Here is a 21003-nt window from a genome sequence, read left to right as displayed (position 1 = left end):
TCAAAAATCCTCTGAACACCATGTCAAACGATTCCCAGAATATGTCCGGTGAGCAATACAACGACAACCGCTCCGACATTAATCCACCCTCTCCTGCTGAGCAGGAATATCAAGAGACTTCCTCAGAGTCTCAGGAACAGGCCCATGGTCGGCTTGACAAACCTATGGACAAGGTCAGCATCCTCAGTGAGAACCCCCAAACTGACCAAACAACTCCTTCAAAGAAAAAGAAGGAGAAGAAAAACAAGAAACCGAGGGAAAAGAAGTTCTTCCCAGTCTTCAGCAGCGTTAAAAACCTCAAGGTTTACCACTCCTGATGGTTCTCTAAAAGCTTCGTCGAAGCTGAGAAACCGTTCTGCGACTGGATTTTGAAAAATGGATGGACCACCCTCTTCTCTCTCCCCGGAACTACCTACCCACAACTGGTGAAGGAATTCTATGCGAACTTAAGGGTAGCCGACGATAACGATGACCATATGATTACTAAGGTCAAGAACAAGGAGATCACCATCACCCCCTCCTATCTCGCCATACTACTTGATCTAAAGGAAGAAGGTGCAGAACTATGAGGCACAAACGATTATAAGCGGGTTGACTACGTAGCTGAGTTCTGTAAACCTAAAAACCACAGCGGTGAAATCTATAGTACCAATATGGGTTAGCCTCAAAGACAAGCACACTACATCCTGACCAACTATCTGTTTCCTAAGATCAACGCCTCTTCCTCAGCCTCAAACTTTGAGTAGTGCTTCATCTGGCACATGTTGAACTACAAGCCGCTCAACATGCCTGTCTTTCTCATCGGGGCTTTCCAACGCAGCACCGGGATCCTAAGGATGGGTTCTCTCATCACCAAACTTCTACAGGATCACGAAATCAGCTTAAAGGGGGAAATCAATATGATAGGTACTGAAATCACTACGGGAATCCTACTCGGCTTGGCTCACAGTCAGCCTATCAAACCTAAGAAAGGAAAAGGAGCTGTAGTTGAAGAAGTACCTGCTGAGGAAGATATGGATGAAGAAGGACATGCTGATTTGTCTCGGAAAGGAAAGAGAGTTGTGGTTGAAGCAGCACCTGCTGAGCGAACTAGGCAGGAAAGAAAGAGGAAAGCTGACCCATCCTCAACCCCATTAGCCAAAGATATTAACAAGACTGTAAAGAAGCTCAGGGTAGTGGTTGGTGGAAAGAAAACTGCACATGATGAGACAGTGTAGCAGAAGGCAGAGTCAGCTGAGAAAAGGAAGGAAAGAGCTGACCCTGAAGAAGAAAGTGAGGAGACTCTTGAGCAACCCCTAAAGAGGAAGAAGACCTCTAGGATGTCACCTTTGGAAGCTGCCCCTCTTGACATTGTCATCACCAAGGACTCTCACTTCCTGCGAGCTCAAGAGATTGACCTGGAAAAGACTCCTCAGGAGGAAGAGCAAGGCTGGACTGCCGAACAGCCTCAAACTGATAAAATGGGTTCTGCTGAGCCTAGTAACACAGTTGCTGCTGAGCAAGATGATGAGCAACGAGTTAAGTCACCAGTGAAGGACAAGGTTGTGAAGAACGTTTATGCTGACCTTGGACTTGATCTCTCTTCTGAGTCATCCAAATCTGTTGCTGCTGACCATTCTCCTCAATCCAAAATCAAAAAGGGCAGTACGGAAAAACGGTTCAAGAGAAAGCGCAGAAGCCCAACATCATCGACTTGTTGGATGAATCTCCACTAAGGGACCCAATCACTGACTTAACAGGACTTCAATTCCAATTCTTCACCGACATCACTGAACCCACTCCTGAACAAGTCAAGGAAAAACAAGCCTCTGTTTCTCAATCTGAGGAACAAGCCGACCCTAAAGTATCTAAGGGTCAAACTTCTACCGACACCTTTGCTCCACCTTCCACTGAGCAAGTGCTCGAAGTTCCAGCTGCTCAACACACCGAGTTAGCTAAAGAAAATCCACCTGCTAAAGACAGATCTGAGTTGCCTCAACCTCAAATTCAGACTGACACTGAGCAGGTTAATAATTCTGCTGATCAAACTCTTCCAACTCCTATCAAGCAGAAAATAAACTAGTCAGCTCCTGCTGCTGACCTTAATAATATAAGTGCAGCCATTGACCAAGCTGGCACTTCCACTTCCGGGCAACACCATAATCCTCCAACATCCTGTGTTGACAACGAAACGACTCCTGAGACCACGCCAAAACAGTCTGAAGATGATTCCTATAACTTCCTTAATGCCTCTGAGTCAGGCCAACGAATCATCAACTCAGCTCATATGCTTCTTCAAGCAATTGATCAGTCTCAAGCCGATGCTGCTGGGGTCGCTCCTGCCGAGTCTACTCAATTTTCCTCTGTCACGCAACTTTTGACCGAACTTAAAGGTCTTAAGGAGCTGATGAGTGTCATGACCTCCTTGGTCTCTCAGCAGCCCAAGCAAGAATTCATGGTCAGGCTGGCGGAACTTCAGCTAATGATGGTGAATCACATGGACTCCATTGAAGGGAAAATCAATGCCCTATCTCGAACTCATCATCTGCAACTTCTGCTGAAGTTACTCAACATTTCAACCAGCTGACCGCCGAGCTCACCGGGGCTCGTGAGCTTATCTCCTCCACTTCTCAATGCTCCATTGAACAGATTGGTGAAGCCATTCGCCTACTCAACCTGAGCAAAGAGGAAATGGACACTGACCAAGTAAAGACCAATGGCATACTGCACTGCACTCGATTAACTCTTGCGCATGTTAGGCACATTAATGCTCAGCGTCATTCGTATGATTCTTCACTGCTCAGGATGTACTATCAATCCTATGCACGGATGACAAACTCGATTACTTGGATTGGGAAGTCTCTTGAGTTTTTACTCAGTATGCTCAGCGCACACATCAAAATCCCCGCTTCAAGTATGAATGATGGTATGCAGGTCTTTACGGGTCTAAGGGATAGTACGAGTCACATGCAACAATATTCCACCATACTGACTCGTGCTGTTCAACAGGGGACATTCTATGCTCCTCCCCTTCCGTCAAATGATGTTGGCAAAACGGGGGAGAAAGATAAAGCTAAGTAGCCAACTGACGGAACTCAACGTCAAACTCAGCAGAAGCCTGGTTCAACTTCTGCTGTCCCGGGCAACCAAAGTCAGCAACAAAGAACAGCCAAGCCCAAAGACAAATCTAACCAAGTTCAAGCCAATATAAAGAAATAGATCTAGAACTAGACTTAGCTGGAGACTTGTAATTTTGTATCTGGCATGCTTTATCTTTGTTAAGCTGACTATCTATATAAGCATCTTCTTTTCTACAAACTGTCTTTATATGTGCGATGCTTACTTGCTGTGTTTATATGCTGATCTGAGTTATGTAACTACTCATTGAACAACAATCAATTAAGACTTGTGAACATAAACATTAAACAAGTAAAATATACTCAGTATACCTCAACTCTGATAAATGAACCCAACTCTGATACCTGAACTTAACTAAGTATCAAAACTGAGTAAATGACTAGATGTTCTAAGTATTTGATCTACCTCTGAAGGCTGACCTTAGGCTCACTTCGATTAAATCTTAGAAGGTTTAGAATTGAACTAAGTCAGTAGATGCAACCCTTACGGGGGAGTAATTTCAGAAGAATAGAAAAGGTCAACTGTCATGGGGAACCTCAACACTGAGTTCCGTAATTGAATACTTTTGCCAACATCAAAATGGGGGAGTTTGTTGAAACCCATTTCCACATGATTTTGATTTGACAAAATTATTCCCATGATTAAAACAATTAAATTTAAGTGCTTTGACTTAATTGTACTAATGAGTTTGTTTAATGTTGAGTAAGTTGACTAACGAGAACAGGAACTGAAAGTCTATAAAAGAAAGACAGAACAAAGTCAGCATGAACAAGTCACACAGCAGAAGCTGAGTAGAACGCAACTCAGCTTTACGAAAGAAATGTCTTCTTCAGAGAAGCTTGAAGGCGAAGCCGCTGAGTCAAGCTGAGTAACAACCAAGTCAGTGTCAATGATCCGTCAACTTAACAGACAAGGTCTGACACAAATCAGAAGTCTTGGAAATCCGTTTTAAAGACCTTTTCAAGATGCATGGGACGTCTGACTTTTGACAAGAAGACAAAACCTGGCGCAAGAAGACAAACCTGGCGCAAGAAGACGAAACTGGCAAACCTGGCGTCTGGTGAAAACAGAAGACAGGATTGGCCTGCACCTCTGGAAGCTGGCCACGTGATGACGAAGAAGACCGTTTATCATACAACGGCTATATCAGAATTCAAATGATTGAAGCCACAAAGATTGCTATAAATAGGCCAAATCATCACTTGGATAAACACACGACACATACAAGAGATATACAGACAAGCAAAATCTTCACCAAGTCGAAAATCCAAAAGAGAAGTTGTTTGAATAGAAAAAGCAAGCTCTTACACCAAACTCCAATCATTGTGTAAAAGTCTAGATTGACTCTGTCATCTAAAGTGTTCTTTGTTGTATTAAGAACAATTTCTTATCATTTGTAAAAGGTTAGAAGAGTGAAGCTGAGTACTCGGTTATAGTACTCAATGGTAGAGAAAATCTGAATACTCGGTTATAGTGTTCAGTGGTAGATATGATTGAGTAGACGAATAGAGGACGGTACTCTTGCATACTCAGTTGCTATTGTAAACGGTTTGTGCTTTACCTTTAAAGAGCTCAGTAGAGGATTGAAAAAGCTCGGAAGGATTCCGGAGACTGGACGTAGGCGGTGAGGCCGAACCAGGATATGTCTGCTGAGTAATCTCTAACCCTTTCTCTTGATATATATATATGTATGTGTTGCTTGCTTAAAATTGCTCAGTAAATAATCTGTAAAATCCAACGCTGAGTAACAAGAGTGCTGAGTTGGAAACTAACTTAAAGTGTTATTTCCCAACTCAATATTAAAACAGTTCTAGTCAGTATCTGATTAAAGCTGTCTTACATCTCACTCAGCCTTGCTGACCAAAAGCTGAGTTAAAATATCTAACATTCAATTAAGTCAGCATTATTAAGCGAAAAAATTATATTAGTTCCTAACCCCCCTGGAACTAATCCTACTACGTTACACGGGACCAACAAATGTATGCTATCATTGTCGGCTTTCGATTTTATTTTATCTGACCGTATTTATATGATTACTATTCAAATACGGAATAATAATTATTTATATGAATAATTTTTAACAATTGAGATCTTAATAACTATTGTACTATAATTGAAATAGGTTTTATATTTTATAAAAAAAAATAGATTGAAGAGAAATTCTACTATGGTCTCGGTCCACTAGACCTTACCAATGAAAATATGACAATTATACAACTTTAAACCAATCATTTCTCAATGAGGTGTTATATATCTCATTTTTCATCCGACCCATCATATTCTCGGATTAAAGACCCTCTAAATAGAAGGTCCTAAACGGATGACTAGGCCGGCTCCGCTACAGCTGTGATGATGATTGTTATTCACACTTTGGTTAACATGTATGCAAAGTGTCCAGACTTTTTAATTAACATGGATTTCTCATTTCAGAATCAAGGAAATGTAAAATCTTACACAACTCATCCATGTAAGGGTGCAAGTAGTTTCCAGCAACAAAATATGTCACTTCCTTTCTCACTTCAATCCAACTGCAACCAGGCGTTTTCTTCAATCCTTCATCTAACATTGCCTTTCTTATCATCTCTGCTTCCTTCCATTGTCCTCTCTCACAGTACAAATTAGATTGAACAACATAACTTATCTCTTTATAAGGCTCCAAAACCTTCAAAATCTCACCCAAATGACTCCCCATTTCTCCTTCATTATGTATACAACAAGCTCCAAGCAGAACCTCACTTGTCCTGCCGCTGCTGCAGTTAACATCACCTGTTACTGAATACTTGTTGGCTAATTCTTTTGCTTCAGCCAAGTATCCGCCTCGCCCGAGCATATCCACCATGCACGTCACATGATCTTCCTCATATGGAAGTCCGTGAACAGAACTCATTGATTCAAAGAACATACGACCTTCTTCTATAAGCCCTGAGTGGCTACAGGTTACTAATAAGCCAATGAAAGTGACTTTATCAGGTTTTGTCCCGGATGCTATCATATCAGCATATAACTGTAAGGCTTGGGAAGCCTTTCCGTGCAGCCCAAGCGCGAATAACATAGCATTAAAAGAGACCAAATCCTTTTCATATACATCTTCAAAGGCTAGAATTGATCTATCTAGGTCTCCACACTTAGCATACATGTTGATTAGGCCATTGCCAACATATGAGTACATATTAAAACCATTTCGAATTGCACATCCGTGAATCATTGTTCCATGCCCTAGTACCGCCAAGCTTGAACACGCGTGGAGGACGGGTCCAAATGTAAAATCATCTGGAAGCAAGCAATTATTCAGCATTTCAACAAAGAATCTAAGAGCTTCTTCTGCATATCCATTTCTAGCATAACCTGTAATCATAGATGTCCAAGAAACAACATTTTTTTCTGGCAAAGACTGAAACTTTAGAAGTGCTTCATGAATGTTTCCCACTTTCATGTAAGCATCAATAATAGCATTCCAAGACACCTGAGTTAGCAGCCTAGTAGATTCAAAAACCTTTATAACATCATTCAAAGAGCCAAGTTTAGCATAAAAACTCATAATTGAATTACTTATCTCCACAGCAAAGCTCCAACCACTCTTAATGAGTACACTATGCAACATACACCCAAATAAAAACTCTGATGATTCAGTACAAGCACTTATAAGAGCACTATAAGTCCATTGATCAGGCTCACAGAGATTCTGCTGCATCTCTTTAAGCATATCTAAACATAATTCAATTTCACCGTACCGACCGAGTGAAGAAATCATTGTATTCCAAGCAATACCTACCTTTTTAGGCATTGAATCAAACACCTCTCTTGCTGCTTTAAATTGGCCTGAATTTGTATAAGCAAACAAAAGAGAACACCATGTTACTTCATTAGTAACAGTAACATCCATATCTTCAAACACTTTTTTAGCACTAAAAGCATTCCAGCATTTTCCATACATATCTATAAGGGAGTTATTGACTGGCAATGAAGATTGATAACCTAGGACAATGACTAAAGCATGAACTTTGGTTCCCTTTAAAAGGGAGCCTGAACCTGCGCAAGCACTTAAAGTTGCAGTGAATGTGAAGTTGTCTGGTCTGGAATTGCTTGTTCTCATTTGATGGAAGAGAGAAAGCGCTTCTTGATGATGACCCAGTTGAGAATAGCAAGTGAGCATTGAATTCCAAGCAACTGTGTCTCTGTTAGGCATTTCATCGAACAGTTTGCGAGCGTGCCCGATACATCCTGATCTTCCCAAAGCAACAATCTTGGAGGTGATCTGAAACAAGTTAGATTGCATGTCATTATCACTCGCACTGTGATTAACAATTAAAGAGGAAGAACCATCAAAAAGCTAGTTGTAGCCAAGGAATCAATCTTAAAATGAACTAGCCCCAGGACTCAATTTAATGAACTGCATTGTTTTTTCGCACTTCGCTCTCTTCCGTCTTCTGACATGCCGTTTAAACTACACGCTGTCGTTGATGAGCAGTTTGTGTTAAACGACGTCGGTTAGAGCAATGGGTGAATGGGGGCCCAATTTGATTAATATGGGTCTTCAAAGGCCCAAAACCTTTTCTTTTGTTCTCGATTAATTTCAGAGCCGAGATTTTGAGCATCACAGACTGAGAAGAAGCGGAAGAAGAAGAAGACGACAACGACCACGACGACGACTGCATTTACAGGTAGAATGAAGTTTCTGGATTGGTATGTGAAAATAGCGGTAGGATCTGCTTTAGTTGGAGCTTCTATGGAGTTTTTCATGGTCAAGACCGGCTTCTGTGTGAGAACCCTCCTTCTCATTCGTTTCTTTTGCCATTGTTGCTTAATTTCAGTAATCTGTTTCGTATTTAGTTTTTTCTATTAATTTATGTCTCTGTGAAGTGAAGTTTTCAGTATTCTTTTACTCCCTTTTCAGTTCTTCCAAAAATGATCTGAATGGTGGTATTGTGATTTTGAGCCTCAAAAGGGTCAATTGGTAACGATATTGTATATCATCTGAACAAATATTTGTTATGAAAATAGGTTGTCCATTTTGAGAGTTTGATAGCTCTGTAATAAAATGAGGTTGTTTTCTTTCCCTGATCGCTACTTGTTGAAGTACTATTGTATGTTAATGTTTTCAACTACAGCTTTGCAATGTTGTATTCCAGTAAATGCTCTTCTCAGATTTGAAATATTATGAAATTATGAGAAGATTGTTGTGAGTTGGAAATCATGCTTTTAGACTTCATAACCAAGCCTCTTTGACAACCTAATAGAACTGTTTCGCTTACCTTTTCAAAATCAATCTCTTATTTCTGAGGTATGAGGTGCTGATGAGGTGTGTTTTGGACACGAGTTTTACCAATTCATTCATGCATTTGCTGTATTCAATTTGTGTGAGAAAACATAGAGGGTTTTGGGTCCCCTTCGGTCTGATTAGATTCTTGTCCTTGTTATTTGATGTTATTTGGTAGAATTCTTATATTGACACATTATGTGAGGGAAACTATAAGGTTTAGTTAACATCTAATTGGATTCTCCATGATGTTTTTGTTTAGATGATAAAGTGACTGTTCTGGAGTCTGAGAAGCGGGCTTGGGAGAGCTCCCCTGAAGCTCAAGCAATGAGAGATGCTCTAAATCCTTGGAGAAATCATGATGCTGAACCCAGAAAAAATTCCTGATTCTTGAAGGTCCGGTGCAGAGATTTTGTTTTGCAAGGTTAACTCTTGATGGTTTACTTATATGGGCAGCCCAAGTTTGTCACGCCAAACAGTATAATTTTAGAACTAGTTTAGCCATTTGAGTTTTGGAAATCTCTTCTCTTGTTTAGTTTTATTTACTTTGTTGAAAACTTACTCAAGCATATTTGGCAGTTACGCAATCTACTCCATCTTTGTTGTAATTTTTGATTCTGATAATAGATCAATAATATTGCAAGGGTAAGAAAATATTGTTGTAATGTCTCTTTATAGAACATTTAGGCTGACACAGATACATCAAAACTGAAAGGTTGTCGATTTTACAATTGACACAATCTGAACTTGTTTTTATTTTTGGTCTGGAGGTTGTTAGGTTTCTGATTGTTGAACCCCAGCACGTCTAGCTTGTTTTTTAAAAGAAAAACTAAAACATCCATAAGAGCATGATATTCCAAATATCTATTAGTTTCTCCTCTTTCTTAAACTGGTTTTTTGCCTCATGATTGTACGATGAATTGGACAATTTGCAACTCTTTCTGCACAAAGGCAATGATCAATTTCCCAAAAAAATATGAAATTCTATGCATATTAAATTTCTTAACGGTCTAAGGGCACATCTGCTGAGAATTAAGTTCTTTTGCTTTGGGTACCAATGATGAACAAAAAATTTCACTTTTATGCAATAGCAGTATGAGGGATATTATCTTGTTTGTGTATTTGTTGACTGTTTTAGTAGATTCAGAGCTTCTGATAAACTAACTAGTTATCGAAATCGAGTGCATCCACTGTTTGAAGACTATCAGACTCTTATCGAATTCATGATCGTTTCAAACAGATTCTTATCGATATTCATGATCGTCCGTCTACCTTCGGATCGTAGAGCCAATATCTCAAGCTGTGATTGTTCATGTTTGTAAGTGTTCTTATTTCTTTGTGGTTGCTTTGATTCATATCTATAACTCCTAGGTGCCTCCTGAAGAGGAAAGATCTTTCTGTCATGGCATTCCTTTTCCCCGCGTGGCTCAATGCAGCCCTTCCAGGGTTCAGAGTTAGTAGAACCTCCTTTTTAATTATGATTTTGGCTTCTAAACATAATTAGTGTTGTAAAGAATGGGGTTTAATGACATGGATATGACAACATTATCAAAGTTATGCATATTTAATTATTGTATTAGGTCAGCGTGCACACAGCATCAGTAGTGGCAGTACACACTACTTGATATGAGGCATAGTGCTGGAGTCACTAGCAAACATCATTTTAGCTTTTGAATGAATGTTTATGCTGATGTTACAGCACGCGTCGGCAGAACCCAGCTGGTTAATGCTATCTGTATTTGAAGATATTGTTCACTTCAGAATTAGGTGAGTTCATTATCTCTAATGTGAATGCATATTTCCTTATTCTGTTATCATTTTTTGCTGGCGGTTCCAAAGTTTTAGAATTGGACTAGTACATTCGTAGCCTCCCAAACTTGTCCAGAAAATCTAATGACACCTCCAACTTTGAAAATGACCAATTAGCTTTCTGAAGTTATTTAAAGTGACACGATTAACTTCCTAAATCCTACGTGACATAGCATGTGGATGATTTGGACAAGTTAAAGCGTGCATCAGTTTAAGAAAGTTAAAGAGATTCAATAGAGTTTCTTTAAGCAAGTTCATGAGCTAACAAGTCACCTTAAAAACCTCGAGAGGCAATAAACACTTTAAGTACATTTAAGGAGTTAACTTGTCGTTTTCAAGTTCGGGGCCAATTCGGCTTCATGGCCAATTTGGAGAGGTTGTATAGCTTTTAGAATTTGATGACGCTGAGTGGATGGTTTTCTTTTCATTCTAAGGACTATCAAGTCTTAACTTGTAAAACAAGAGGAAGTGAGGTCATTCAATTTGAGAAAACTTGTTATAGGCTCATCTTAGTGAGATTTGAGCTCGTAATTATTTTGTTTATTCAGATTGTTATAATTGTTGCAGTTTTTCTTTAGGATGTAGCGGGTTTAGTTAAAATTGATGGTACATGCTTAGATTTATGAGTCGAGTTTGGACTGGACCTCACAGGTTTAGATTTAAAAAATATTTATTTCTAATCTTAGTTCAGTTTGCATCAAATAAACTGGGCTCAAGAAGTATTTCTATAAATCCCAAGCTCGGTACAAAAATAAACAGGTTTATTTGGGGTCTGGGACAGACCTAATGCCATTAAGTGTGACTATACCTATCTATTTATAGAGCTAGGGTCAAACCCTCTTTTTTTAGGAATCTTTTGTGAGCTAGGATTCCTTTTTATGTTAGGAGTCTGACTTTAGGAGATGTCCTCCGTAGTACGGAGTCTCTAACTTAGCCGCATGTGAGTTTTCCTCAAAGGAAAAATGTTTTACGGAAGCTTCTTGATTGATCCGAATGTCCAATTTGCAACACGTGGCAGTTGATTTGAGGACTCTTATATGCCATGTATCTAATTTGTTTTATACGATATCTCTTAGTAATATATATACCAATACAAATTTATATTGATTATTAGGTAAGCATGAAAAGAAAAGTTGGTGGGTAAATTGCTGTCGCATCACAAAAATGCTGATTAGAGTAGTGATCAGCAATATTTGATTATTTTAATGAAAAGCTAAAGTTGTAATCAAGTAAATAAGCTTGTGAAACAATCGTTTCACATTTGAGGCAACCAATTCCCACATCTGGAAGCTACTTCAAATCTTTAGAGAATTCAGCAAAATGAGATATAAACTAAACATTAAGTCATCATAGCATCAGGGTTACCTAGACTACATATAGTAACAACACATCAGCTTGTAACCCACTAATATAGTAGCCTAAACTTAGTTGGGTAAAATGCATTTACAAGTTTAGGATTTATTTCACAAAAATCAATAAATTTCATTAATAAAGTAATTTCGGTAGATTGATATAAAAACTCATCGGAATATTAACTTAACACAATAGGCAATTGATTATATTTTTATTCGAGATAACACTTAGTTGACATATAATCAATTATCTCATGTTTCGTCAACTTTCTTATGTGTCTAGTATACAAATTGATCGAAATAACTTTATTAAAATTAAATAGTACTGTTCTAAACTTTAGTAATTGTCGGTAAACATAGTTGGGCTATATATATAGCTGAGAAATTAACCATGGTGAAACTAAATCTTCACCTATATGGATGTAGTCATCCTACATAGTTAGACTTGATGATTGCTTCTTGTGAATTGAAACATCTAGAAGTGGGTTAATTTCTAGAATCTTGAACAAACTTATGGCTATAATGCTCTGCACTGCTGTCTGCTGCCTGCTGCTAGTCAATCTGGTGAACTAATTATGAGTTTAATAATGATAAGGTGATTAATTAGAACATATTAATTGACTTGTTTCCACCAATTAAAGAAGAGTTCTGTTCCTCTTTCCAAAAGAATTACAAGACATGAAACCCACCAACTACTATACCTTTTAACCCAAAAGGTGAAAAATTGTCGGTGAAGTCTAATCACCATGATTAACACAAAACTATTGACAAAACATATATATAATCAATGCTAAGCAGACACATAAGTTAATTAATTATGTGATTAACTTAGCAAATACTTCTAAATAGAGCAATTAGATATCATACAACTGTTGTTTCATGGAGAAGAAGAATAGAATGGTGGATATCTCCTCCTTTCTTCTGATTGAGGGCAGTGCAGACTCCGAGACAGAGAATGAGGAATTGTTTAAGCTGTGTAAGGATGTGATTATGGGGTGTGAATATGTTGATGATGATGCTGAATCATGTAGCTGTGAATCTTCTTATAGAGTAGTTTTTGATTGTGAAGATGAAGAAGATGATGGTGATTATCAAGATTTTGATGATGCTGGTAAAAACCAAAAATGGAGAAGTGGAAAAAGATGGGTAGAAGATGATCTGGGTGGATCAGATGAAGCGGAGTCTAAGTTAGTAAGTAGGAAAATGGTTGATCAAATGGATGATAGGCTCTTCTGGGAAACTTGCATTGCTTTAGGGTATCCGTAATTTCTCCTTCCCTCTCTTCATTTTTATTTTATTTCGGGTTTAATACATCAGCCGCCTTGAATTTGGTTAGAAAAACCGATTGGTCTCCTGAACTTTAGGGGTTTATTGTTAGTCCTCTGAACTTGTTTAAAATATTTCATTAGCCAGAACAAGTAAAACGCTAATAACTTTAAGCAAGTATAGAGAGCTAATAGGTTATTGTAATCAGTTTAAGGGTTAATATGTTAATTGAAATAAGTTTAGAGGACTAACAAGACTCTCTTAAAATTCACGGGGTTGATCGGTTTTTTTGATAAAATTCAGGAACCTGTAATGTATTCAACCATTTTCTTTCTTAGATCAATATTTCTACTAGATTTTAGTGTTTTTATTGTAGAAAAACATATATAGGTTGTTGTTTTAGTTTTGGTAAAATTGTTGAATTCCATTCAAGTTTTTTTAGAAGATTAACGTATCAGACAACTGATTTTATGATTAGATGCAACTGATTTTATGATTATAGATGCAGATTATTAGACATTTAGAACATCTCCAATTGCTGGTGGTGTCAAAATAGTGTAGAGAAAAGTGGAAAGCCTTGTGCTCCATTCTTAGAAGGTGTTTATTTACATACTTTTCACATTTTGTTTGTTTTTTCACTTTTAAAAGATAGAATTTTTGGTGTTTGGTTCCACATCATCTGTTTGCTTTTATAGCTGAAAAGTAGCTTTTTACAAAAGCAGAGCACCTCTGCTTTTTGGAAAAACAGTCTTTTCCAAAGGCAACCAGCAAACAGAAACAACAATCAGCAAACAAGAACAGCAAACAACAAGTATCCAAACAGACCTTTATTCAATTCTCTAAAAATAATAGGCTTAATAGGTACCCAACCCCCTAAACTTGTAACTTTTTTTTCACCTGACCCTCTCAACGTAGGGGACAACCTCTCAACCCTCCTCAACTCTCCGAAAACATCACATACAGATCTTTACACCCCTATGTTCGGTCAAAATATTGACCCGTGTAGAAAACGCGCTTGACTATTGACCACACCAATGTCACGTGTCTTTTTTTTTTTTTTTTCCCATTCAGGCATAAGAATTCTGATCGAAATCCATCTCTGGTAGTTGCTCGCTGAGCACAATTGGGCTTGCTCGCCGAGCAGGTCTCAATGGAAAAATTTAATAAAAAAAATGACACATGACATTGGTGTGGTCAACAGTGAAACGTGTTTTCTACATGGGTCAATATTTTGACCGAACATAGGGGTGTAAGGGGATGTATGTGATGTTTTCGGAGAGTTGAGGGGGTTGAGAGGTTGTCCCCTAAGTTGAGGGGAAGTGAAAAAAAAGTTACAAGTTTAGGAGGCTGAGTGCCTATTAAGCCAAAATAATATAAATAATTGATTATTTAAGAGTAACTAATAAATATCATCTCTAACAACACTTAAATTATTAATGAAAAATGAAATAATGAGTCATTAAGGGTGGAGAGGATCTGATTTATAATTCTCTATCTTCAAGATTTTAACTTAAAAGCTAAATTAAAAGGCTATTGGAGATGTTTTAAGAAACGATTGTTTTTTTCTTAATGAAATGTGTATCATCATGTCATGTTAATATTATTAATGTATAGTTATAGTTGGGACGGACCTCGAACCGAGAAATGGAACCATCTATAAAAAAAGAAAAATTGGTATTTTCCTATATTTTTTATGATATGCAAATATTTAGTATTATATTATTTAAATGTAATAATTTAATTTTGGCCATATTTAGTAATATTACACCATCAATTGATTATTATACATTAAATGTACAATTCAACTTTCCTATTAATCACCAATGTTGGTTTGAGTGGTTTAGGGCTTCAAATCGTTTAAATTCGATTTTGAATTCAAGTCATAACGTACGCAGAAAACTTTAATTGGAAAATGATGTATCTAAAGAATACCAGACAAGTCTCGAACCGAGAAATCATATAACTATTCGTGAATTTATTCAATGCTGGAAGTTAAAATTGGAATTGGCCTAATTCGTCCAATTATAAGCATTTGTGCAATTCATTTCTAATCTACTTCTAATCTAGATAAAACTATTTAAAATCAATTGGCAAGAGCTCAGGAATTACTTGAGTAGCTCAAACAATGTCCATAAGTTAATTATTTTATTAACTTATTAATTAAGTTATTAAGTTGTTAAATTTATTATCAAAAATTAATATTTTTTTTGAATCATATATAATTAATATTTAGTATATAGAATAATACGATTCTATTTAATTTAACCCCCTAGGTTAAACCACAAGAGTATTTGGCATGCTGTTCCAATCTGATTTCCTTGCCAACCCTAATTTATTTTATATTATAAAGCAGTCGATGATTAATTATTTTCTAATCAATTCTATTTGGCTTGATAAAGACATTATCGGTCCCTATCTATCCAAAATTAATTTTAGTCTTTGTCCCGACTTTATTTTGGTAACACTTGTCTATTTATTTTTCAAAACTTATGAACAGTTGTGAACCCTAAGTTAATACTTCTATTAAATTTGTCCAACTTGACATGATCTTTTACACTCTGAATAGTATATGTAAAATATCAATATAATTTTAACAAAAGATATGGAATAAGTCAATCCATTAAAAATAAAATAAAATAAAATCTTATCATATCTAACCAAAACTAGAGGTGTTTGGGCTGAGTGAGTTATGATTGGATTTTTATCCAATCTATATAAGAAAACTACTTCATGGCTTGAATGAGTTATGACAGGTTTCGTGGGTCATTTTATAACTATGTTAAAAACTATTTCAAAAACTATTTACAACTATGTCAAGTCATAATTTTGGATTAGGTCAAACTAGTAAAATCAGTACTTTTAATATATTTTAAGGATTAGAATTTATAAATTAGAAGTCTACAATATATTTTTTAGGGTTTATGATTTATGAATTGGAGTCTATAATTTTTAAATTATGGTATAAAATCATAATATATAGAGAATAATGACATATTAAGAAATAAATTTAGTGATATGACTTAGTTGTAATTTTGTAGTTAATTATGATATTCCTGTATTTGACCCTTGAAATAATTTTTTGAAAAATTTACATGGAGATACATTTTTCAAAAATTATTTACAACTATGTCAAGTGATTATTTAAATGATGTCAAACTAAAAAAATTATCATTTTTAATATATTTTAAGGACTAAGATTTATAAATCATGAGTTTAGAATATATTTTTTAGGGTTAAAATTGATGAATTGGGGACTTAAATTTATAAATGAGAGTATAAAATCATACTTATTTTTTGAAATATAAAAAATAATGACATATTTAGAATTAAGTTTTGTGATATGATGTAATTGTAATTTTTATACCCAATATGATTTTTATATAACCAATCTTAATTTTTTTAGATGGATTGAGTGAGTTGGGTTATGGCCCTGTTTGACAATTAGATGTTAGCTGTTAGTTGTTAGCAGATTACATTTTTGGTTAGCGGATTTGACTAGCTGATTTGACTAGCGGATTGTGTAAAGTTGTTTGGTAAAATTTAGCTGATTGCTAATAGCTGTTTATGTAAAATGACAAATAAGAACGTGATAAAACATTTATTTGGGAGGAGGGTGATTGGAAGTGATATGAGTGTATTGGGGATTGAGAAAAATATGGTAGTGGATAGGAAAGAGTGGATGGAGAGAATTTGTGACGCTGACACGACTTGATTTCATGATTTTATATGATGGTTCATGTTAGTCGACCCTGAATCATTTCAGGACTAAGGCTTTGTTGTTGTTATAAAGTACTACTAGTTTTTGGCCCGTGCGATGCACGGATTCATCTTAATATATAAATATTAATAAAAAATACAATCTAATAATTACATTTAATGACATAAATGTGTTATATAAATTAAATATTATTATTTGATTTTCACATTTACTTTAAATAATATTTTTATAAATAAATATAATAATAAAATAAAAACTAATATATTATATATTATATTATATTTTTTATCATTAAAAAAGGAGGAAGTGACACCTCAGTTCCATCGTTACTGTTTTATATTATATATAGATATAGATATGTAGAGAATTAGAGAGATTTTATGGATTAATTTAAATTCTGTAGTACTCTTAGATATATGAGATAAAATAATCTTTTTATAGATAAATATACATAATAAAATTAAAATTAATATATTAATTTTTTTATCACTAAAAAATGAGGAAGTGACACCTCAGTTCCATCGTTACTGTTTTATATTATATATAGATGTGTTATATAAATTAAATATTATTATTTGATTTTCACATTTACTTTAAATAATATTTTTATAGATAAATATAATAATAAAATAAAAACTAATATATTATATATTATATTATATTTTTTATCAGTAAAAAAGGAGGAAGTGACACCTCAGTTCCATCGTTACTGTTTTATATTATATATAGATATAGATATGTAGAGAATTAGAGAGATTTTAGGGGTTAATTTAAATTCTGTAGTACTCTTAGATATATGAGATAAAATAATCTTTTTATAGATAAATATACATAATAAAATTAAAATTAATATATTAAATTTTTTATCACTAAAAAATGAGGAAGTGAAACCTCAGTTCCATCGTTACTGTTTTATATTATATAATATAGATTAATTAGGGGCAAAAATATCCATAAAAAGAGATGGAATAATAAGCTAATTGAAAAGGCTCATAAAATGAGCTTTTTGGACCCAATAAGCTATTTTAAACACCTCTTCACCAAACACCACCATTACAGGTTTGGCTAGTCAAAACCTTTAAAGTGGCTCAAACCTCTAATTTTTACTCCAAAAAGCTTGTTACCAAACATGGCCTACATGGATTGGATGAGTTATAGTGGGTTAAAACTTATTTTGTTTTCTTTATTATTTTTCTTCTTTTTATCTCAAATCGTGTAGGTTAAATACTAAAAAAGTTCTACCAAAAAAAAAAAAATACTAAAAAAGTTAAATTAACATTATGTGGTTCAAAATATATTTTTGTTCTTTTTATTTTATCGAACCATAAATCTCAAATAATAAATAATAATAATAAAATATAGGGATAAAGATTAAATTTGACCCAAATGTTTACTGAAAAGTGTAGATTCAATTCTAATATTTATCTCTAACGTTCTAAGCAATATCAATTTTACACTTATATTACTGAAAATTTGAACATTATGGTTTGACTGTTACATTGAACATTTTAAACTTTAATTATGTCTATTATATATATAGTGCATTACAAACATAACTACAAAAAACTTGTTAAAGTTTTAATAATTAAGTTTGTTAAATATAACCAAATTAAAGTTGACTTGAGCGGTTATAATGTAAGATTGTTTCACATTTTATATAAAATTGTTAATCTAAATTATGATTCGCAGTCCCTCAAATGCGAACTATAACTGCCAAAAGCTTTCGCACGCACATGGGCTCAGGCTTTCGGTAAAGGTTTAGGGCTCAGGCGGTTTTCCCGACATCAAGACTGACGGAGACAAGCTTGTAAAAAAAGAAAGAGGAGGCCGAAGGTGTAAAATTTCCATCTGGTCGAGAAGGGACTGTGACTCTTCTATTACATTCCCGGAGCGATAAGAACGAAAGCCCTCTCCACAGCTAGCTATTTTGCAGGAAACCTTCGAAGCTTATTTCATAATTTTTGTAAGTTGCGAACCCGTATATAAAATTGCGAGTCGCTATTTCCTCAAATGTGACATGTCTCTGTCAAAATGCGAAGATTTTGAAGAGTTTTACTCAATATCACGCAAATTTCAATCAATTTCGCACAATTTGAATCAATTTCATTTCATTTCATAATATGAAACACTCTAATTTCACTCAATTTCATTCAATTGCATAATGTCATATATGGATTAAATGTATAAAACTGAGAGTAAAATCATAATAGTTATGAGTGAACAAGGGCTTTTTTAATTGATTAAACTTTAAAGAGTAAACCCTAAACCCATGTTCAAAACAGACACATCAAATTCAGATAGAAAAAAAAACAAAATAAAATGACAAATTGTGCTACATAGAGAACAACAAATTTTAATTTTTAAAATTAAACTTATCTTTATACAAACAAGTACCTGGGCACATAAAATAGTCATACCAATGATAACATTAACATAGATTTAGTGTCTGTTTGCTGGTTTCTGATAGACAGTATTTAATACTAGTTAGAAGACTCTTTCCCGACCCAAACTTAGAAATAGGATCAACTCATTTATTAATTAACTGTATAAGTACGGCAATAAGTTCATTCTCTCACATAACTACTCAATTACGGCTACACCAAAATGACAAAAGCTGATTACATCCCGGACGCCATTACCGCCGATGTACTTTCACGGTTGCCTTCTAAATCTCTATTACCTTCAAATCAGCCTGCAAAACATGGTATTCCTTAATCTCTGATACTGAATTCATCAATCTTCACTCTAAACGAGCATCTCAAAACCCTAAAAAAATCATTTTCTCTACTTGCTCACACATTCATCTTTTAGACTACGAAACTTTATCTTTGGATGATTCCTCTAGTCTATCCGATCCTCTCAAATTACCATACCAAACAACTTTTCTGAGAATTCTAGGTTCAAGCCGCGGATTAGTTTGGTGAAATGGTGTTGTAGGGCTATTTGAGCATAAAGATTGTCTTTGTCTTTACTTTTCGGTTAACAGTTGGAAGGAGATATGGATGATGAAAGAATACTGTGATAACAAGTCTTGGAACTCGGCAGAGTCTCTTATGTATTTTTGTCATACACGGAGTTTATGTATTTCTTCCAGAATGAATTATGTTGAGAAATAATCAAATGTTTAGAAGGTTTAGAAGCAAAGAGGATAAGTTTGACAAAATCCGTATAGATCCATATATCTATACGGCAGCTTTGTACACTTTGGTTTCTCCGAACGATATTAATCCCGACGAGTGATGATCCACGGGTCAGAGAAGGTTGATAGCAAGAATTTAAAACCAAAGTAAGGAGGAAGCTGATTAAAGGTTCGTTTGATTTAGCTGTGCTACAGTTGCTGAAAATTGATTAAGAGCCGGTTGATTAACCTGTTGTTTATTGTTTCTGTTACGGTTTATTAGTGGCCGTTGGAAATATGCTGTTTTTTTTCAAATGCAGTTTGCTGTTTTTATAAAAAGTTAATTTTCAGCTATAAAAATTTCATAAAAAAAAATAAAAAAAAAATTTCAGCTATAAAAACAAACCGAAATATATAACCAAATATCTAAAATTCTCATTTTTAAACCGAAAAGGAAAACATTAAGATAAAAAGTAACAACCAGGATTTATTCAGTTTCCATGTGCGGTCATTTTTTAATTTCTAATTTGTAATGGTTTGCTATACACCTTAACTTTCGATTTCTGTTTTTTTCTTTAGGGTACTCCTGGAGTAATACTCCCTACCAATCAATTCATGACATGTGTATATATATTTCTCTTTCCACCAATCATGCCCATATAGTGGGATTCAAAAACGATTTTGATTGGCCGGGAGTATTACTCCCGGAGTACTGTAAAATTTCTCGACAACCTAATAGCAATGCTTTTCTCAAGAATTCTAAAATGAATGTGATAAGTAATTTTTTATATTTTATTTCCCTGTTTTTTTATTGTATTTTTTACTTTAATTAAATACATATTTAGTTTGTTTTACATAGGATAAGGTATAAAAAGATCCATAACGTTTATAGTCACGGGCAATTTTACCCTAAACATTTAAAATGATGTAATTTTACTCTTAAATTTGGCGGCTAAGAGCAATTTTATCCTTAACATTGACAAGTTGGACCAATTTGGGAAATTATTAATCAAACTGTCTTCTTGATCCATGTATTGGTTTAATTATTGTTTGATATCACACTTCTTGTTAAATGCTTCTCCATTGATCTTCCGGTCACCTGAGATCACAAAAGATGTAAAGAAAAATCCAGCGAACCCTCTCCGATACTAAAATCATGAGATATTATAGATAATATAGATAAAATAAGGTGTACCTACACACGTGGCAATGAATAGTTGAACTAAGATACATGAGATTATGAAATGTCTCTGAAAACCAAGTCTATCACATTTAATCTCAAATTGTTTTGTGCCTAAATTTTTTATTGTGTTACTAATATAGTTAGTAATAATTAACCAACAAAGAATGTACGAAACTGCTCCAA

General features: G+C 34.9%; 3 protein-coding genes across 3 annotated transcripts; 2 read left to right on the top strand and 1 right to left on the bottom strand.

Moving 5' to 3' along the window:
• Nucleotides 1-5254: 5254 nt before the first annotated feature.
• On the bottom strand, nucleotides 5255-7556 carry LOC136219887 (pentatricopeptide repeat-containing protein At2g36980, mitochondrial). The gene has a single exon (XM_066007466.1). The coding sequence runs from the start codon at nucleotides 7391-7393 to the stop codon at nucleotides 5525-5527; it is 1869 nt and encodes a 622-aa protein (XP_065863538.1). The 5' UTR covers nucleotides 7394-7556; the 3' UTR covers nucleotides 5255-5524.
• A 143-nt stretch (nucleotides 7557-7699) lies between these two features.
• Nucleotides 7700-9039, top strand: LOC136219889 (uncharacterized). Its single transcript, XM_066007468.1, has 2 exons — nucleotides 7700-7874; nucleotides 8637-9039. Exons 1-2 carry the CDS (start codon nucleotides 7784-7786, stop codon nucleotides 8759-8761), a joined length of 216 nt encoding a protein of 71 aa, XP_065863540.1. The 5' UTR covers nucleotides 7700-7783; the 3' UTR covers nucleotides 8762-9039.
• Nucleotides 9040-9627: 588 nt separating this feature from the next.
• LOC136219888 (uncharacterized) lies at nucleotides 9628-18558 on the top strand. The gene is made up of 3 exons (XM_066007467.1): nucleotides 9628-9692; nucleotides 10074-12791; nucleotides 18209-18558. The coding sequence occupies exons 2-3, from the start codon at nucleotides 12415-12417 to the stop codon at nucleotides 18279-18281; spliced, it is 450 nt and encodes a 149-aa protein (XP_065863539.1). The 5' UTR covers nucleotides 9628-9692; nucleotides 10074-12414; the 3' UTR covers nucleotides 18282-18558.
• The last annotated feature ends 2445 nt before the right edge of the window (nucleotides 18559-21003 follow it).

Source organism: Euphorbia lathyris, chromosome 2 (genome assembly GCF_963576675.1).
Source record: "Euphorbia lathyris chromosome 2, ddEupLath1.1, whole genome shotgun sequence".
NCBI classification, from domain to species: domain Eukaryota; kingdom Viridiplantae; phylum Streptophyta; class Magnoliopsida; order Malpighiales; family Euphorbiaceae; genus Euphorbia; species Euphorbia lathyris.
Note: the sequence above shows the minus strand (reverse complement) of the source record. Positions and strands in the feature narration are given on the sequence as shown.

Excerpts from the sequence above, each read along its gene's own strand:
- LOC136219889 (XM_066007468.1), top strand. The coding sequence starts at position 7,784 with ATGAAGTTTCTGGATTGGTATGTGAAAATAGCGGTAGGATCTGCTTTA. Across the intron at positions 7,875-8,636 it reads CATGGTCAAGACCGGCTTCT|ATGATAAAGTGACTGTTCTG; the intron begins GTGTGAGAACCC and ends GTTTTTGTTTAG.
- LOC136219888 (XM_066007467.1), top strand. The coding sequence starts at position 12,415 with ATGGAGAAGAAGAATAGAATGGTGGATATCTCCTCCTTTCTTCTGATT. Across the intron at positions 12,792-18,208 it reads GAAACTTGCATTGCTTTAGG|TCCCTCAAATGCGAACTATA; the intron begins GTATCCGTAATT and ends TATGATTCGCAG.
- LOC136219887 (XM_066007466.1), bottom strand. The coding sequence starts at position 7,393 with ATGCAATCTAACTTGTTTCAGATCACCTCCAAGATTGTTGCTTTGGGA.